The sequence below is a fragment of the Epinephelus fuscoguttatus genome, linkage group LG3 (assembly GCF_011397635.1).
Source record: "Epinephelus fuscoguttatus linkage group LG3, E.fuscoguttatus.final_Chr_v1".
NCBI lineage: Eukaryota > Metazoa > Chordata > Actinopteri > Perciformes > Serranidae > Epinephelus > Epinephelus fuscoguttatus.
In genome coordinates this window covers 32785595-32800286 of record NC_064754.1, presented here as the reverse complement: position 1 = coordinate 32800286, position 14692 = coordinate 32785595, and the positions used below count along the sequence as shown (strand labels likewise).

Below are 14692 nucleotides of genomic sequence, written 5' to 3'. Positions count from 1 at the left end.
TCAACCAATTAGGGAGCCTATTGTTATGATTAGTCACCGTAATAGCCTAATCTTGTTTGGACTTTGACCAAATTAGAAATCAAAGGGACAAATTAAAGGCTTAATAGATTCAACCCTTTAAAGGGTTTATTTGTACCAAGAGGTTTTGATAGTCATTGTTTGATCTGTTTTCAACTTCTGGCTAAATAGATCTCACAGGTTAGAGTGATCCACCGTGCTTCATGTGTGAACAGGTGACAGGACCATCTATTAGACTGCTCTCTTTTATTCTCTCCGCATCAAAGTCATAAGAAAAGCCCCATCAGGTTAACATTCGTCTCACATGTAAAGACTTAAATGAAGAGTTCATCTTTGATATTCGTTTGATATCTGCTCCCCATTGGCTCCTTTGATCCTGAACTTCCTGCTGGAAATCTGACACCACACTGACCCTCAATAAAAAGTGAAGATTGACAAATGGTGATATCAATGGTCACTTATAATTTCCCAGCGTAAACCGAGATGTCTTTCAAGTCTACTCAAAGATGACGACTCACATGTTGTGAGATATTTGAGCTAACAGACTTTTTATAAATGCTGTCATTGGTTTTGAAATTTGATTTTTTTTTCTAGATTTTTCATGTGTGTCACAGCATGCAGAGAGTTTGCCAGTTTCTCGTGGGAACAGTGATGCAAAGTACATAAGAATGGTTTTGGGGTGGCTCCTTAGGCTTGAGAATTTCCATTTTATGATACTGTATACTTCTACTTTGAGAAAGAAATGCTGTACGCCTACTTCATTGGATTTATCTGACAGCAATAGACCCAATGGTTAGCTACATATCTTGCTGATATTTTTTTTGTTTATTTTCAAAATTCATATCTTATTACAATGGTCTAAGACAGTCCAAAAATATAAATGAAAATGAGCAACTCTCTCTTAAATCAAAGAACCATAGTGGCAAAACTTAAATTTGTGATGTCGTAGAGTATAAAGTCTGGAGCTGCTCCACAGACATTGAATTGGGAAAGATGTTATACATCAGTGGTTCCCAACTTATCCAGCCATGGGGTCCAGATTTCTCCTTAGTCATTAGTTCGAGGTCCCACGGTTAAATACAGTCAGCGTCATACCTGCATTTGTCCATGTCATCCAGCTAGTTTTCTGTCTCTGTCAAGCAGCTGCCCGATAGTTACAAACTTGATATATTTGCAAGTCACTTGCGGTCCATTCAGAATGGGCACAAGACCCACTTTTGGACCAGGGAACTACTGGCAGACTATAGATTACACTGAAGGCACAGAGGGGAATCTTCTGAACATATGGGTAGATTTCTGTTTCTGAAATGAGAACACTACTATACCATAAAGCTCATTTGGGTATAAAGAAAAGGAAATAAACATTTTGTGGGTCCACAAAATCAGGCTTCCCATTCATTGTCTGTGGAGCAGCTCCAGACTTTATACTGTATGACATCACAAGTCTGAGGCTTCTCTGGTTTCTGGCTCTGAGAGAGAGTAGCTAATGTTCACAAATATTGATTGAACTTTATTAGACCATAGAAATAACATATTGGAATTCTTTAGGTGGTGTGATTTTACATGCAATATATCTGATCATTGAATACAGGACTTTTTATTTAAATTATAACAGAGTTTCTTTTATTGTAATTGTAATAATAACCACTGGTAGTTGGTAATAGGACGGTAAAATACGATTTCTAGCCGATGAATCATACTTCAAGATTTTGTATCAGTTTATATCATTTCTATGTAACTAAATTAATACATGTCACTTTATTGGTTAAATTCGACTCATGTAAACTGGATGAACTGAGTCTGTTTGCCTTAGACTGCATTCCTGTTTATAAGTGACCGCGGTTCAAATTAATCACTCACTCCCACTCAGCCGAGCATCAAATCCTCTCCTCTCTGTGTGGGACTTTGCTCTCAGCCTCAGCATCAACGGTTCTCAGTTCTCGCGATAAAAGCGAGGAAACGCGATAGTTTTGTGCTGCCAGTAAAGTTATAATCACAGCAGCAGCGCAGCGGCAGCCGCAGCAGCAATAACAGCAGCAATGGCCGCTTTCCGCAGAGTGGCATCGCTGGCCGGTAAGCTTAACCTCTGGTCGGCGGCGAGAAGCGAGTTTGTCGGCGGTCAGACGGCCAGTGGAGGGAGGGCACGGAGGTGTCTGGCTGTCGGGATGTGTCTCGCTACGGGAGGCGCCGTGGCGCTGTACTTCTACAACGATATGACGAGCGGCAGAGGCAGGAAGAGGATGGGGAGCCACAGCATCAACGGTCTGCTGCTGCCGTCCATCCCGACCGTTGAGGCGAAGGAGAAGGTAGGAGGCTGGGTAAACTGGCCCTGCCATTTGTAATGCAAAGGGGCTTTAGTGACACGTAGCGACACGGTAGGTCGTTGGCAGAAAGTGCCCTATCTCCAGTGCTGATACCGGGGCCTCAGTGTGAAGGACTATGAAGGAAAAGCCACTGAGAGAAAAGGCAGAAAGCGCAGAGTATATTCACTTCTCCTTCCACTAAAATTAGACCCACACGGGCCCAGTTAGACGGGCCTACTTGTGTTTGGTAGCCATGGTGTGGCTAGCAGTTTATATGTTTTCCTCTCGGGCGGATAAACTGTGTCATTCATTCCCAGCACGCCCAGTGGAAACAGTTTGCTCACTGTTTGGCTCCAGGACCGTGTGCGCGCGCAGATGCATGAATGGCGCTCTCCGCTCGAGCTGGTGCTGAAATGACACCACGTCGAGGATGTTACTGTCAATCATTGCTGGGTGAGGGGACTGCTCACAGCAACACTTTAAATTAGACACTAACACTCCAAAGGCACAGAAATTAGTTACTAGTGTCTGCAGGGCCCAGTTATGGAACAACTGAATGTAGTAGTTCCTGTGGTTTCATGTTAAATGTTAAGCCACTTGAGAGCAGACAGCTAGATATGGTAAAAACAAAGCCACTTTAAAATATATTTTGATATGATATAAGCATTTGCAGAAAGATGATGCTTCAACCAACACACTGTTGGGAGAAATAAATTGGTAAAGTAGCCAATTTTGTTCTCATAGCAATAAAATTAATATCACTTGGGAAAGATGCCCCCTGCCTGGATCAAGAAGCCCCTGAGCTCAAAACTAACTATCTAACTAAAACTAAAAACCCAACCTTAACCCGTCAATAGATAATCCAGAAGCCTCACAGCCTTTCTTTCAGACTAGTTGTTTTTATGTCAGGATGTCTCCTTCAGCAAGCTTGCTAAAAATGTTGGCTAATTCTAGATAGCTAGCAAGGGTAATGACTGCTATCGAGGTTGCTAATAACACTAGCAATCCATTGAAACTACAATACTACTACTGGGCCTATATGTAGATATGAACTATACAATGTCAAATATGACTAAACGCTAGATAATCTAACTAAATAATATTTTGCGGCAGGATGTCCCTGGGTGTTTACACCCCCTTTCTAAGGAGGGGCTTCTCGCCCCAAGTGTCTGACTTTACACATAGCTCACAAAACTAGTTCAGTTTATCCTAAAACATCAAATAAATCTAAAGAATGCAGCAATTTGGATGAAATGTCACAATTTACTATAGCACTGCCATGCAATACATGTGTTGAGAGTAGATTTAGTGTCATATATTAGTTAGGAGAGGAATTAAGCGGGTGGGGGTATCTTTCCCCATCTCACCCTGACCCTCCTATTTCAAATAACCAGTTGCAGGGGTTGGAAAAAGTACCCAGTACTTAAAGATCTTTTAAGTAGCAAAACCACAAATTAAAAATGCGTCATTACAAGTAAAAGTCCTCCATTAAAAGTTTTCACTTCACTATGCTGAACAGCAAAATGTAGCCAATAGAAAATATCAGAAGTTAAAATTAAATAGATTGCTCATTATGCAGAAGAGGGCTTTTCAAAATGAATAGTATATTACTGTGTTGTTATTACTGATGCATTAACATGTAAGCAGTGTTGTAATGTTGCAGCTGGTGGAACTGGAGCTAATTTTAACATTTCTGATAGGTTTCATTTTTGAGATAATGATGTGTCTTGAAGAAAAAATAATCTATGAAGTATCTGTAGCTTTCTATTGAATGTGTTTATAAAAAAATACAATATTTTACTCTTAGATATCACAGAATAGAACTGTAAATAGCATAAAACAGATATAATGAAGTATAGAGTATAGTGAGTGAAGTACTTAAAAATTGTACCGAAGGACAGTACTTGAGTAAATTTACTGCACTAGTATACTGCCAGTATTTAATGATTAGTTCTAGTGGAGATAAAACATCAGTTGACTGACAAAAAAATAATTGGCAATAATTTTGATAATTGATTAATCATTTACATCAGTTTTCACACAAAAACACTACATTTTTGGAATTTTGACTGTTTGTTGGACAAAACGATACATTTAACATAGATTTAAGATTCAAGATGTCACATTGAACTTTATAAACTATAATTTTTTTTTCTGTATAGTCTGACATTTTATAGGCCAAACAATTAATTGAGAAAATATTCAGCAGATTAATAAGTGAGGAAAACCTGCTGCAGTCTTATAGTTCCCAGATACCATTAAAATGCTTACTACTTTAATGCATGTATGCATAAAGTGCCTGCATGTATGTATACATGTGTGCATGTATACATACATATAACAAAAATAGCCTGTATCTTCATATGTGTGTATATGTACAACTGTTATTTATTGTCTCGACTGTGTAACATGTTCAAAAAATTTTGCCCCCCCAAAAAAAGAGAGTTATTTTGTGAGAATGGTAAACTTAATAACATACAAGGCCCACATCTCTTGGTTCACCGTTACATTTGTTTGACATTGATACACTTTATTTGGCTAAGGATGCACTTGGATACATGTCTGTTTTTCTCATTATATATTTAAAGCTAAATATTATATAATTATGGTATAATATGCACCATACATAACCGAACCACCATTTTGTGGTCCCGAAAGTAAAGAAGAGCGTCACCCCTCTGAACTGAAAAGTAGCCTTTGAAAGTTACCAGAGAATCCACTCGCAGTTCATAAATGATACGAGCCAGAAACAACAAATACTTATCATATTCAAAGCACAATTACATACATTTTCACATCTAGATATATATGTTGTCTACTAACTAACTAAGTAACTAACAAGATGTTAAGCAGCCAAATATGAACATATGTTTTATATACATATGAGCTGCTTTATGACGAGTAGAGATGTAATGATCAAGTTATTTTGGACCCAGTTCTGATCCAAGTCCTTTGAAACTGGGATGTTTTTCAACACAGAGTCTGATCTGATGCTTGTACTAATGAGCACATTCAGAACTTAATTTCAGAAGATATGCAGTGTTAATTAAATATGTATCTGGCACACTGAAATAACAGCTGTTTGTACGCCTACTGAAATGAACTGATACCAGTTTGATACTGGTTTATTGTGGGGTTGTAAATAAATGTAAAACATATGGTAAAACAGCCATCAATAAAACGAAATAAAGTATATGCAGGTTGTAGATCTAAGATTAGATCATCTATACTGCCAGGAATAACAGAGTTGCCTGTTAAGATACTGGGATGATCAAGGGAAAGCCAATTTGAAGCAGGAGAGCCCACTGTATAAGAATACAAGCAGGATACCTGACTGGGGAGCAGGTTGGCTAGATAGCCATCTAACTTGGGAACAGGATAGCTCCAGTGGGAAAAGGGAAAAACAGCCATCTGTTATTCAGTAAAGGTAGCCCATAATGTTTCTAAAGGATAAGGCTTTAAAGAAATTTTGAGAATTCATTTGCAGGGAAAGATAACAAGGCTTTGAGGAAACATAAGCGCTAACATGCTTGAAGACAAGACCGTGATTTATAAGGAAACGAGAAGACCATCCACCAGGAAACAAGTGGGTCACCTGAGGCTCCAGAGACCTGGATCAAGGGGACTTCCCAGTAAGAACTGCTTGCATTGGGGAGCAGAAGCATGAGATGGACAGAACAAAATGTAGCTTAGGTCAGCCAAAACCCCAGAAAACAATCCTGTCTGGATTCTGCATTACTGGCACACACAGTGACCTGATGTCTGCTTGGGTGATTGGCAGCCTGGACACCAGAGAGTCACATGAGGAGACAATGGCTCCATCAGAGTGATGCTGGGCTGTGTTTGGGGCGAGGCTGGCCTTTGACAGACACAGGACCTCTTGGGAATGTTTCGGCAGCTGTGTGCTCATTTATGCTGGAAGAACCCCTCGACATATATGTTTAGGAAAGCCAAGCAGCTTGGCTGATGGAGAGTTGAAGAAACAGCCAAAAAAGACTTGTATTATTGATCTCTGTCACTTAGGGGCAAGTTCAGCATTACAACAGAAGAAGCTGCTACATTCTGTTTGGATGAGTCCTAAGTGAAAAAAAAACAGTGTCAACAATTTCTGACATCTCAGATTTAAGTGCTGGTTGTTATTGACTGAGACCTTAGCTGGCTAGATTACACTTTTATTTGACTGAGGTGAAATAACTAAACTTGATGTCATTTGGGAAACAGAGGGTTAGGACTGTCTAGCTCTGAGAAAACTGAGGAGATAGACTAAAGTCTGTGGATGGAGAACACTGTTTTGCCTGAGGGAGAAAAAAACACCTGCAGCATCTGCTATGCAGTCAGGAGAACAAGACAAGGCGACAGGAACATGTTTTGTGGCTACGTGATATTATAACTACACAAGAAAACAGTGTACCACACTGAATGTCATTTTAAAATCACATTTAATTATTTTTATCCCAAGGAGCTCACATTAATTTTTACATCATGTCGTGTAGCATGGCATGTGAACCGAACTGTCTTTGCAGAACTTTACAAACTTCATTCATTAGCGAACGTCAAAGCCATGGGCGTCTGTGCTCTTACACTTGATTACAGTGCATTCCTATGAAGCCGAGCACTCATCTCCTATTCACGCCTTCAAAAGCCCCCTTGGTGAAGGCAGCATCAAAGCTTTATGAATGAATCTGCGTGCTCATTAGCATGTTAGCTGAGCTGAGCAGGAACCTCGGTGCGCTGGGCCCTGCGGCCAAACAGGTTTAAATTTGGAAACTTATCTGCTAATTACACAGCTTCATGCAGCACAGTCTGTTGGCGTAGCAGCTCTCCTACACTGCAGCTAATCAAGTTGAAGCCCTGGCTCCTCACGGAGCGAGAGAGATGCTAATCAAGTAGAAAGTAGTGACAAAGTATTTGTGTGTATATGTGTGTGTGTGTGTGTGCCCCTGTTCTACTGTTATTGTACTGAGCCAGAGGTGCTGACTGTTTATAATTTCAGAGAGCTAAATGGAGAGAGCTGATGCCAAGAATAGATGGATCTCCTCATTATAGAGGTTCAAAAGCAGTGAAGAGGTTCATACAGTTTAAATTCTGCAGTCTGTTAGAGAGATCAGAGAGTTTTCTTTTTATAGACGGGGAAGTCACATTCAAACTACAATCATTGGGGCAAATTAGCACCTATTACTGAGTGGATTATTTAAATCTCATGGTTAAATAGTAAAAGTACATTTTCACATGTACCTTTTATAGCCTACACGTTCACATCACTAAATTTGGTGTTTATATTGTCAGTAATGTAATGATCCTGAAATATCCAAAATGCACCTCTTTGATTGCTTTGTCTTTGCTGTTGACTGTTTTGTTGTTGTTATTTTGTAATCTCTTTTTTTAAATGCCAGCTGGCTTAAAATATTTTGATCAGAGAAAATATCTTAAAAATAATTTAAAAAGCAACAAAAATAGCCTAGCTAAACAAGAGGGCAGTAGAGTCAACACAGTAACAATGTTTTCGTCTCATGTCTGCAGGCAGCTCCATTTGACTTTGAGGATGGAGATGTGTACATGTCGTCCCATGAGCATCGTTTCCGCATGTTCAGCTCCGTGGAGTATGAAGGGCAGCTGTACATGACTCCACAGAACTTCATCGAGTCGGTCACCATGAGCGAACCCAGAAGTATGTTTAACTGACTCACAAATGAGCCTTTACACTTGAGTTTAAAACTTTTGGCCTGGGAAAGAGTATAATAAAATCAGTGGAAGTTGTATCCATATTTGAGACCTAGATTGTTGTTGTCATTTGTATATTGTTTCGAGAACATGCTCTCCTAGCCCAAAATGTTTTTGAACTTGAGTTAGGAAACTGACTCACGAGTAACTCTAGATTATTACGTAGAGAGAAATTACTTTCTTTATTTGTGTTTAAGCCGTTTCAGTTTGACATAGCTATACAGGTATGACCTGGTTCCCATTTACACATGGCATGAAGGGAATACCCACAAAATGACCATTTGTATATCAATTAGTCATGCCGTGTTACTTTAAAATTCATGAAGAAAACTATTGATTTATGGATTGGGGACCACGTTTATCAACAGCAAAGCTATCTCAAGACATCTGTCTACCAACTCTCACACAACTCCTGCAGTAAAATCAAAGTCTCATTTATCCAGTGGTTCGCTCAGTGCTTCTCAAACACATGGATTTTCTTTAAAACCTTACTATTCAGAAGTGCATTTAAAGTGAAACTTAACTGTGCTCTCTTCAAAGCCAGACTTCAATACTAAGTTGTATTTTTTTTTTAACAAAAATGCATGTGTTTGGGAAGTACTGTGCATATGACTGGATAAATGAGACTTGATTTATACTGCTTTAGTTTTTTGAGAGTTCGTAAATGGAGTTTTGCTGTTGTTAAATCAGTCCACAATCAATCAATAAATTAATATGTTTGCTGTTTTCCGCAAAGGCATGCAACATAAACAGTTTTCTTTATGAATTCAAGGTAACACGGCATGACTTATTTATTTATAAATGGTCATTATGTGGGCGAAGTTTTCCTTTTACATGCCTCTTACATGTGGACTGTATCTAGATTTTAATGGATTACATCAACACACGACATCATGCATTAAATCTTACTTTCCCTAACAGTACAAACTCATCCTGTTGTTTTACCATGTAAAAGTATTAATTTTACTGAATATTTGTGTGGTGGTTGAATCCAAATCTTTTAAGTTTAGTTTTATTTTCTGTATTTGTTGTACTTTGCTGTTAATGTTTTTTGTTGTTGTGCTTTTGATAACTAATTTGATGTTTTTAGCTTCTATCTACAATGGATGTCAGATCCAGGTGTAAAATAGATCTTTTTCCCCCCTAAAACTAAGTTTTAAAACACTTTGCTGGGTTTAAATACATCTTTGCTGTTTCTGTCAGCCTGCTGCCAGTTGTAACAGATTAGCCCTGGCCAGCCAGCCTCAAAGCAGATGGCTTTACAGCTATTGTTTAGTCTGAGGTTAATGTTAGTCAGACACACACACATACACACACACACACACACACACACACACACACACACACACACACACACATACACACACTCGACTTGTCCACATTCCAGTTGCTCACATTCACCCTCTCTCTTAACCAGTAAATATGTAAACCAGACACTTAACTTTTTCTTTTTACTTTGTGACAACTGTTTTAGAAATGTAAAAGTTGACATTGGTTCAAACACCCATCCAAAAGAGCTGCCATTCCTCTCTTCAGCGGGCATGTGATTGTATTGCGTGCAAACTGTGCACCTGTATGTGTGTGTTTACATCTACCCTGGCTCACTGACATACGATACAGCCGCACATACCCTCTCAGCAGCCGACATCCTCTAATGCCCCCTTTGAAGTTGAATTAGATGAACTTTGTTGTATAAAACAGAACAAAAGTAGTATGTGCTTTTACAGGGACATTCCACATACTACAAAGACAAGCACGGGGCACTTTAGACGGTACAAATGGGCCTGTGATGATGACAGTGTATATACAGTGAGTGTGTCTGTGTGTGTTGGTGTGTGTGTGTGTTGTGACTTTACCCGGCACATTAAGACCCATTTCTAGATCATACAGATGCTATCTTACCAAGCCCACCCAAACTCTCTTCTCCTCTTTCCCCTCTTCTTCTCTTCTCTTTTGTCTCGTTCCCTGGCAGACAAGAGGCCCTGGAGGTCCCTGGCCAAACAGGTGGGAGACACACTCTTAATGTTTCTCTCTTGTGCTGTTGCAGGCATCTGTTGCATGTTACATCTGTTGCAGACTCTGCAAAGTTCAAATGCTGGTTTTGTCAGGATTGTTGAAAAGCTTTTTCATGTAAATGTGAAGATTTTACATGTTTAGTAGCATCAATGCATGATTGCTCATCATTATTGGTTTTTGTTGTCACTGTATGTAAAGAAAAAACAGGTGAAGGAAGCCTAAAATGGCCTCCATGCTGCATTTATCACTGGATGCTGTGCAAAGTCTGGCATGTCTCTATTTGCAATAGTGCACAAAACACAAAATGTGTGCTGCATGGCACAAAGACTGATAAAATGTCAACATTTGAAGTCATTTGTGAGAAGACAATATGTGAAGTAGAGCAGAGGTTCCTAACTTGCCGGCTGAAATCTTAATTTTATTTGTAACAGTTAGCTGGTATTGTGTTTATCTCATGACAAGGCACAACGTGTTCAATGCATTTCCTGCCCCAGATGTTTACATCCAATAGAAGTTTTCTTGTTCCCTGCCTTCCCGGTGCATTACCTATGGCACTTGTTTATCTGTGGAAAGTGTGGCTTGCATGCAGTACACATTTGCATCACTCCCCTCTGCAGTGGGCAGGAATATGTGCTGTGTTACCCACATGGTCGTTCTATTAAAGCCAGAGATACAAGCAAAACAGATACATGCTAATCAAATGTTGCTCCATAGCACCACCTTTGGTCGAAGGCTCCACAGGGTTACCTATTTACAAAGTGTACACCTCAAGTGTTAAAAGAAGAAATATGAAATGGTACTCTACATATAACATCATATACATTCAATAGACTTTTACTTTAAACAAATTCTTTGTTTCCTTATCACTTAATTGCAAAAAAAGAAACAATACTAGAATAAACTACATGTAGAGATGGTTAGTTATTTTTGGGAATCCTTTCACTCTTTCCTGGCATGGTACACTCTCTGTTTCTGTCTATGCAAATGTCATGTTTTGAAGTTTAAAGGTAGAAATTCATTGCTGTATGGCACAACTCACTTAAATTGTGTAAACTGTGTTTTTGTGTGTGTCAGGAGCTGGAGAAGATTTTGTCAGAAACTCCCCCAGTATGGAGAGGATCCTCCAAACTGTTCCGCAACCTCAGAGAACGAGGTCAGAGAGAGTATACACACATACACACACATATGCACACAAACAGGAGCAAAGGCACCTTGAGTACATTTGCACGCACTACAGTAATTCAAATGCACACACACACACACACACACACACACACACTTAAATAACACATATTTCATTGTTATCAGAGAAGTCAGATAATAACAAGGTCAGTGAATGTTGCTAGATTAGGATTTGGAGTTATTAGCTGTTACAGTTTTATTTGCTTCATAGATATTCTCAATATACTAATTTCACTGTAACATAGTTATAGCAGCATTCCAACCTAGCAGTTTATTTTTCTGTTGATATAAGGAGTAAATTAGTGACAGTTTTCACCATGTTACAGCATTTTTGCAGCTTCTCAGCACACTTGCTTTTATGAATACCAGGGCTTACCTGACGATGTGTGACTAAATAGCGCTTGTGAGCTTGTGTGTGTGTTTGTGTGTGTTTGTGTGTGTCACTGTAGGTGTCTCTAATCCGGGGTTGGAGCCATGCTGTCCTCCCTCACAGCCAAACAACCTGCTGAAAAAACTAAAAATAAACCCCCTCTCTTCTCCTCTCCTCCTCTCCTCCTCTCCTCCTCTCTCCTCTTCTCTCCTCATTGCATATGGGAACAGAACAAATTATACAGCACCAAAGACAGAGAGAGAGGGAGAGAAGCTCCCCCTAATTAAAGCATTTGCTTCGGGAGAGTGTAACAGAGGAATCACGCAGTCTGGGAGTGAGTCCCCATAGTGATAATTACACACTCACACACACACACACTGGGAGATGCTAAATATAACATCTCTCTTCCTCTATGATGATGTTTTACACCTTGTAACTAATGTGTGTAAGTGTGAGTGTTTTTCACGTTTACACTTCAGGGACCAGTATCCATGACTTTTAAATCAGAGTGATAGAGAAAAAGCAGAAACAAAAAAAGAGAGGAAATTTAAAAAGTGATGAAGAGCAGAAAGTGCAGGAGAGTAAAAGGAAGAGGACATGAAAGAGACATGAGGAATGGGGAAGAGGAAATTAGACATGTAAAAGAGGAGTGGGGTGAAGGAAGAAACTGAAGTAGTAGATGGAGTGTAAAGGGACAAATATATACAGGAAAACAGACAAAGTAGAGGAGGAATGAAGGAGAGCACAAGGAAAAAGAGGAAAGAAAATCTATAAACCTATCCTAATTCTTCATGGTATCTTGGTAAGAGGAAGAGACTGTAGTTGTATACAGTGCATGTCTATTCAAATTGTTGATGGCATATTGCCAAGACCACACACACACACCAACACACACACTTGCGCACGCTCACTCACTATCAGCATTCTACAATACCTCTTTATGTATTATGTACAGTGTACTTATTTGCTTGTATTACCTCAGAACCATGCATTTTTCATCCACACATTTATTCAAATCAGCTTTCTTACAATGAATAAGCTGTGTGTGTGTGTGTGTGTGTGTGCTGATGTCAGGACATGCTCTCCTCTCCATGCCATGATGAGCGAGGACAGTTAAAATCCTTGGGATGGCTTTGGATTTCTGAGAATGACAGAGCTATGTGTCAGACGAAGGAATGCATAGAGTTGCCTCAACATTGCTCAGTGTGTGTGTGCGTGCGTCTGTGTGTGTGTGTGGTGGGCTGTCCAACATGTCAGTATTAGTTCGGCCTGTCTTACACAGTGATCTGGCACAGTACTTTAGTTTAGAAATGTATTCAGCGTTGTAGTGGCTTCATGGTTAGGTGGTTATTAGTTTACCATAGCGGTCTCAGCATTTACATGATAGACTACAGTTCATAGTAAATTTAAATGCATGATGTCAGCTGTCCATTATATCAGTTGTATGAACATACCTTACACAGTTACCTTACAAGTTATTGGTTTATCTTTTACCCGTGGTAAAAAAAAAGTTATAACTCATAACTTGTCTTGAGACATTGAGACATCATATGTGATATTGGCTTATGCAAGTAGACCTGAATTTTCTATTTTTTTTTTGTTTACTATCATTTTATTTACTATCATCTAATCAACTTGAGTGGATTAGCAAGCTAGGAGTATCTGCTGTATGTGTGGAGTCGGTGGCAGTTGTCAGGACTGATGTGGCCCTGATAATTAAAACAATCAGCTGAAATCTGCAGGACACTGTGGTGTTGATTCTCAGTTGGATTCGATTAACCAGCAACGCTTTCATATTACAAGGGAGGAAATGTTTTTCTCTTGATGTCAGAAGTATTGCATGACTCAGTGGATCTTAAAGCATTGTACCTGTGAAGTGGCAGTGATCAATTAGATTTCAGTGATCATAAATTAGTGCTACTGTTCTTAAAATCTTCATGCGTAATAGTGATCTCCTGCCAAACTTCTGTTTAACTTTTTAGGCAGTTAAGGATATGTAATTAAATTTGAAATGTATAAACCCATAGGAAATATTAATAAATGCAGAAATAAATAAGTAAATAGCATACATAGTAATTCAATTTTTTCAGACTGATCATTGACTTTGACGTAAAAAGTCTTTCTTCTAATGATAGTTACTACATGGGGATCAGTGTCCATCTTTTTATTCAGCAGCAGCATATCACTGAAAGTAAGTGAGTGTAAACATGCAGAATGTGTTTTAGAAACCTGAGTAGTTTCAGAGTGTATCTCCTACTCTTTGCACAGCTCAGGCTACATGGGGAAAAGAGAATCCAGTTCCAAACCAGCTCCTCTACACAATGCATTTGGGCATCAGGAAAACACAAGGCTTACACAGGTTTCAGCTGGTGTCATGTACACCTACACACATACACACACACACACACACACACACACACGGGGGAAAGCAGTGTCCCGTAACACTCAAGCGAGTCACCCTGAACTATCTGAACGATCAGGCAGAAAGCGAAAAAGAGGGAGCGAAAGAGATGAGATGGAACTACAAAGATTCCTAAATGGGCCAGAGGCAAGAAAGGATCACCTCCTAAAACATTTTTCACTTGCTTATCCAAACACAGACACATATACGTGCGCACACACTCACACACACCTACCAGCCAGTGTCTTTACTCTGGACACTTGGGGTGTAGAAAAAGAAACGGTGTGTGGCCAAATGGCTGTTGGCAGCTCAGCTCCAGAAGACACATTTTAAGATGCTATCTTCATGAAAGGAAGGATTATGCGTACTAGTGTGTGTGTGTGTGTGTGTGTGTGTGTGTGTGAATGTGTCAGGAGGCCTACGGTCTTTGAACATCTGTAAACATTGTGTGTGTGTGTGTGTGTGTGTGTGTGTGTGTGTGTGTGTGTTGAAAGTGACCTTTTCCTTAACTCTCTGTCTTGGTCTCATTACCAGGCATCATCTCATACACAGAGTACCTGTTCCTGCTCTGCATCCTGACAAGTGAGTCAATTCAGTCCCTCTACACATTCTCCTTCACTTCATCTCATCTTCTTCTCTCTTATTTTATGGTTGTCTTGCTTTACTGTAGCAGTGTGCTGT

At 39.5% G+C, this 14692-nt stretch overlaps 1 protein-coding gene across 4 annotated transcripts in view; it reads left to right on the top strand.

Annotated features, from left to right (window-relative positions):
* The first annotated feature begins 1960 nt into the window (after positions 1-1960).
* Positions 1961-14692, top strand: part of micu3a (mitochondrial calcium uptake family, member 3a) — a 35035-nt gene continuing 22303 nt past the window's right edge. For all 4 annotated transcript variants that reach the window (XM_049571860.1, XM_049571859.1, XM_049571856.1 and 1 more), the window contains exons 1-5: positions 1961-2324; positions 7842-7989; positions 10015-10046; positions 11133-11211; positions 14546-14593. In XM_049571860.1, coding sequence (XP_049427817.1) covers positions 2058-2324; positions 7842-7989; positions 10015-10046; positions 11133-11211; positions 14546-14593 — 574 coding nt within the window. In that variant the 5' untranslated portion in view covers positions 1961-2057. The remainder of the gene's footprint in view (positions 2325-7841; positions 7990-10014; positions 10047-11132; positions 11212-14545; positions 14594-14692) is intronic.